The 6,096-nt window shown below is 53.3% G+C and overlaps 1 protein-coding gene across 4 annotated transcripts in view; it reads left to right on the plus strand.

Annotated features, from left to right (window-relative positions):
• Positions 1-5,509, plus strand: part of LOC144612272 (uncharacterized) — a 35,461-nt gene extending 29,952 nt beyond the window's left edge. For all 4 annotated transcript variants that reach the window (XM_078431834.1, XM_078431836.1, XM_078431835.1 and 1 more), the window contains 2 exons: positions 866-957; positions 3,812-5,509. In XM_078431834.1, coding sequence (XP_078287960.1) covers positions 866-957; positions 3,812-4,693 — 974 coding nt within the window. In that variant the 3' untranslated portion in view covers positions 4,694-5,509. The remainder of the gene's footprint in view (positions 1-865; positions 958-3,811) is intronic.
• The last annotated feature ends 587 nt before the right edge of the window (positions 5,510-6,096 follow it).

A 6,096-nucleotide genomic window follows, 5' to 3' on the forward strand; every position in this document is an offset into this window, starting at 1 on the left:
AGGGGGAACAGTGGACAATGGAGGACCTGGCTGAGGGGGAGACTGGCGTGAGGGAGGGAGCGAGTGAGTGGGAACAGTGGACAATGGAGGACCTGGCTGAGGGGGAGACTGGCGTGGGAGTGGGGACAATGGAGGACATGGCGTGGGGGAGACTGTCGTGAGGGAGTGGGGACAATGGAGGACATGGCGTGGGGGAGACTGTCGTGAGGGAGGGAGGGAGCGAGTGGGAACAGTGGACAATGGAGGACATGGAGTGGGGGAGACTGGCGTGAGGGAGGGGGAACAGTGGACAATGGAGGACCTGGCTGAGGGGGAGACTGGAGTGAGGGAGGGAGGGAGGGGGAACAGTGGACAATGGAGGACCTGGCTGAGGGGGAGACTGGAGTGAGGGAGGGAGGGAGGGGGAACAGTGGACATTGGAGGACCTGGCTGAGGGGGAGACTGTCGTGAGGGAGGGAGGGAGGGGGAACAGTGGACAATGGAGGACTTGGCTGAGGGGGAGACTGTCGTGAGGGAGGGGAAACAATGGAGGACATGGTGTGGGGGAGTTCGCTGTTTGGGAGGGAGGGAGGGAAGGGGAAGAACAATGGAGGACAAGGTCTGAAGAAGGGTCTCGACCCGAAACGTCACCCATTCTTTCTCTCCCGAGATGCTGCCTGACCCGCTGAATTACTCCAGCATCTTGTGTCCACCTTCGATTTAAACCAGCGCCTGCAGTTTTTCCCCCCCCCTACCCACAATGGAAAATCGCCTTCTACCCTAAAGCGAAATAAATTTTAGCAAGCCCCGTTTGTTTGGTTTTTTTTGTTGAAAAGTCCTACTTTTGTACTTCTGCCCATCTGTGCCCTTTTTGCTTCGCCCGCAGAGAACATGCTGAAAGGGGAGAAGGACCCAAAGCATCGACAGCCGTCCAAGAACGCGGGGAAGAACGCCGAGGAGAAAACACAAGACACGCAGGTGTGTGCGAAACGCTGCCGGGCATTTAGTGCCATTCCTGCCTTGATGAACTGTCCTCCATTTGACAACCGAGTGTTTCAGTGGAGAGTTACAATCGGCTGCCGTGCCTTGGGGTGGATTAGAGTTTAGTTTAGTTTAGAGATACAGCGTCGAAATAGACCCCCCCCCAGCGATCCCCGCACATTAACACTGATCTACTCAAACCCGGGACAATTTTACAATTCTTCTTCTTAGATCCCCTCGGTCACGGCTGACCATGGGTGATGCATCCTAGTTGGCTACTTGCTCCACACCTCGGCTAGGTTAATTCCCGGAATGGCGGGACTTTCATATGTTGAAAGACTGGAGCGACTAGGCTTGTATACACTGGAATTTAGAAGGATGAGAGCAGATCTTATCGAAACGTATAAGATTATTAAGGGGTTGGACACGTTAGAGGCAGGAAACATGTTCCCAATGTTGGGGGAGTCCAGAACAAGGGGCCACACAGTTTAAGAATAAGGGGTCGGCCATTTAGAACTGAGATGAGGAAAAACTTTTTCAGTCAGAGAGTTGTGAATCTGTGGAATTCTCTGCCTCAGAAGGCAGTGGAGGCCAGTTCTCTGAATGCATTCAAGAGAGAGCTGGATAGAGCTCTTAAGGATAGCGGAGTCAGGGGGTACGGGGAGAGGGCAGGAACGGGGTACTGATGTAGAATGATCAGCCATGATCACATTGAATGGCGGTGCTGGCTCGAAGGGCCGAATGGCCTCCTCCTGCACCTATTGACTATTGTCTATAGAACAGCGTCGCTTGTGGCTGAAGAGACCAACGCGGGAGAGACGGCCTCTGTCGCAAAGGTCACATTTGTGTGTGGGTCTCTGGTCTGTTGAAGTTGCTGCGCTCCTCTCTGCGTGCCCGCTTTTATAATAATAATAATATAATATGCCTTTATTGTCGTTCAAAATGAATTGGACGAAAATCATTTGCCACGCGGCCACAACAGTACAGACACAAGACACAAGACACACAATTTTAACACAAACATCCATCACAGTGACTCCTCCAGGCACCCCCTCACTGTGATTGAAGGCAAGAAAATTCTTCTCTCTTCCCCCATGCTTCTCCCATGGACAGATAGTTCGACTTCTGCCGAGGCGTAACCCCCCATAACCCCTGACTCCGCTATCCTTAAGTGCTCTATCTAGCTCTCTCTTGAATGCATTCAGAGAATTGGCCTCCACTGCCTTCTGAGGCAGAGAATTCCACAGATTCACAACTCTGACTGAAAAGGTTTTTCCTCATCTCAGTTCTAAATGGCCGACCCCTTATTCTTAAACTGTGTGGCCCCTGGTTCTGGACTCCCCCAACATTGGGAACATGTTTCCTGCCTCTAACGTGTCCAACCCCTTAATAATCTTATACGTTTCGATAAGTTACTCCAGCATTTTGTGCCTTATCTTCAGTTTAAACCAGTAATGGCAGTTTCTATACCTTCTCAAAGTCCGACTTTGATAGCCATTACTGCTCAGGGACATGGCCGTCTTAACGCATGGGCCTGATGGGTACTTCCCCGGGGGCCCACGAGCATAGGGGCCCCATGCTGATCTGTATATGTTAAGTGACTTGCAATAAATAAATACTACTTTTAAAATGTAGGTTCAATAAGTGCTTTTTTCGCAACATTTTCGGTCACTAAGTGCTTCTCACAGCGATCTGTAAGTGCTTTTCGCAACAATGTAGCACCCTAAGTCCATCGCTAAGTGCTTTTCGGTAAGTGCTTTTCGCCGGCACGACAGGGGGGGTGCTGGTAGGGAAAGGGGGGTGGGGGAGAGTAACGGTAGGGGCCCCAGTACACTGCTTTGCCCGGGGGCCCATAATGCTGTAAAAACGGCCCTGCTCGGGGATGGAACGGAGGTACAGCTTACACACACACCGCACTCTGAGATAACAAAAACAAATCTTCCAAACGCTGTTTCTGGATTAATTGGTCTTTATTAAAGTAGCACAAATCAAAAGAGCAATTCATAACTTTTCGTTCTTATCAACTGTTTCTTCTTTCAAGCAATACCGTAAAGATCGTGTAGTCGTTACTGTGTGGTCATGGTGGTTGTGGTTGGCGTGAGTGTGAGTGGGGTAAAAAACTGTGTTCTCTCCATCCTCCAAGACTAAACGGACCCACAATCTCTGTAGCCACGCTAGCCTCCTCCCATGTAAACACTCCCCATTACGTACCAAATCACACCCACAAGCATGCAAAATAGACAGAAACTAGAAATATTGAACATCGCCACAATAAAACGACAGTAACTAAATTAAGCGCAAGTGGCTCCTTCACCAGATTGATCCCTGGGATGGCAGGACTTTCTTATGAAGAAAGACTGGATAGACTCGGCTTGTACTCGCTGGAATTTAGAAGATTGAGGGGGGATCTTATAGAAACTTACAAAATTCTTAAGGGGTTGGACAGGCTAGATGCAGGAAGATTGTTCCCGATGTTGGGGAAGTCCAGAACAAGGGGTCACAGTTTAAGGATAAGGGGGAAGTCTTTTAGGACCGAGATGAGAAAGTTTTTTTTCACACAGAGAGTAGTGAGTCTGTGGAATTCTCTGCCACAGAAGGTAGTTGAGGCCAGTTCATTGGCTATATTTAAGAGGGAGTTAGATGTGGCCCTTGTGGCTAAAGGGATCAGGGGGTATGGAGAGAAGGCAGGAACGGGATACTGAGTTGGATGATCAGCCATGATCATATTGAATGGCGGTGCAGGCTCGAAGGGCCGAATGGCCTCCTCCTGCACCTACTTTCTATGTTTCTATGTTTCTACATCCGCAGTTCCTTCTTGCACAAACAGAAAATGGTTCCCTTTTGTTTCCAGAGTACGCAGACGGAGACGTCGAAAGGGACGCTGCTGAGCTCCCAGAGCGGGAAAGAAGAAGGGTCGCCGGCAGCCGGCCGAGGGAAGCAGCCCACCGCGGCCGACGTTGACAGCGTGATAAACCGCTTTGCCCCCATCCGGCCCAAGGCGCTGGCCAAGAAGCTGGTGGCCATCTCTGCGGCCGGCGTGGCTCAGTGCATCGCCCCCTCGGCCTTGCCCCTCGCCATGGGGACAATCCCTCTGTCCCCGGTGCCCGGCGGCGCGGGCATGGTGCCGCTGCTGAAGAAGGTCACGGTCATTCTGCCGGGCGTGCCCGCCGGCCCGGTCAGGCTGCCGGCCCTGCCCGCCGAGGCGCTGCCTCCCGGCGCCGCCGCGGGGCCGAAGGACGGCAAGTTCCCGCCCGAGCCGCCGAAGAACTCGCCGCGCAAACGGCCCGCCGACCGCCCGCTGCCGCCGCCGCTCGGCGCCGGGCAGCTCTCCAGGAAGAGGAGGGGGAGGCCGCGGAAGGCCTCGTCGGACGGCAGAGCGGCCGCCGAGAGCGGGGTGACCCCGAGCAGGCTGCCAGCCCCAAGCGCCATCTTGACGTCCGAGATCGCCCCGGCGCCCCGGCCGCCGCCAGCGGGCACCGTCGCCGCCGCCCCGACGCCTCAGGCAGCGGCCCGCGTCCTTCCCCTTCCCCTTCCTCCTCCTCCTGTCCCCTCCGTGCTCTGCCAGCCCAGGACTAACGCCGGAGTGGCTGGCCCGGCCGTTCGCAAGACCTCGGTGATCAGGCCACTGCCCAGCCTGGCAGGGCGGGACTTGAAGTGCAGGGTCGCCAGTGCACAGGACCCCCGCCACCCACAGACCACCGCCCCTCGGCCCACCTCACCCGGGCTGCCTTAAGGGTTTGGCAACCCTAAGGACCGGGTCAGCAAGCAGAGCATTGAGGGAGAGGGAGGGAGGGAGAGACAGAGAGAGAGAGAGAGACAGACAGACAGACAGACAGACAGACAGAGACACACACAGACAGACAGACAGGGAGACAGATGGACAGTGAGACAGACAGAGTGAGAAAGTAGGACCGAGAGAGAGAGACGGGCAGAGAGAAAGAGAGACAGAGAACCAGAGAGACGGACAGAGAGAATAAATCTCACAGAGAGAGATTGACAGAGAGAGAGACTGACAGAGAGAGAGACTGACAGAGAGAGAGACTGACAGAGAGAGAGAGACTGACAGAGAGAGAGACTGACGGAGAGAGAGAGAAACGGACAGAGAGAGAGAGAGACAGAGAGACAGGGAAGGAGGGAGAGAGAGACAGGGACAGAGGGACAGAGAGAAACAGACAGACAGCGGAAGATATAGACAGCGACAGGGACAGAGAGGAACAGAGAGAGTCGGTAACGTCTAACACAAACAGCCAGCGCTGGTGATATCACATTCTGCAGTCAAACACAACATTTCGGGCTGACTTAGACGTGGCACGATACGAAACTCCTGCATTACCTCTCCCAGCCATGAAGAGAATTTCAGCTTTCCTCTCACACCCTCCAAATCTTCGAGGGACCTGATGCTTTGAAATTCCGATGGACTTTTTTAAAATGCCACTCTGTTTTAAAGAAAAACTGAACAACTGCTTTGACATATTTTGACAGTTACGTGTCTCAAAAATCTTCCGCCCCCAAAAAAAAGTTGCGTTAAAATATTTTCTCCGCCATTTCCCACGACTACTTTTTAAAGAAATATATATAAATGTGTAAATACTACTGGCTTTGTCTCGGTAAATTGAATATGAAGCTGGCATGGGGCAGGGCAGAGTTGCAATCTATTGGGCGGTCACGGTGGCGCAGCGGTAGTGTTGCCGCCTTACAGCGAATGCAGCGCCGGAGACCCGGGTTCCATCCCGACTACGGGCGCCGTCTGTACGTTCTCCCCGTGACCTGCGTGGGTTTTCTCCGAGATCATATCATATCATATCATATCTATACAGCCGGAAACAGGCCTATTCGGCCCTCCAAGTCCGTGCCGCCCAGCGATCCCCGTACATTAACACTATCCTACACCCACTAGGGCCAATTTTTACATTTACCCAGCCAATTAACCTACATACCTGTACGTCTTTGGAGTGTGGGAGGAAACCGAAGATCTCGGAGAAAACCCACGCAGGTCACGGGGAGAACGTACAAACTCCTTACAGTGCAGCACCCGTAGTCAGGATCGAACCTGAGTCTCCGGCGCTGCATTCGCTGTAAAGCAGCAACTCTACCGCTGCGCTACCATGCCGCCCACGCTCCAAAGAAGTGCAGGTT

Source organism: Rhinoraja longicauda, chromosome 44 (genome assembly GCF_053455715.1).
Source record: "Rhinoraja longicauda isolate Sanriku21f chromosome 44, sRhiLon1.1, whole genome shotgun sequence".
Taxonomy (NCBI): domain Eukaryota; kingdom Metazoa; phylum Chordata; class Chondrichthyes; order Rajiformes; family Arhynchobatidae; genus Rhinoraja; species Rhinoraja longicauda.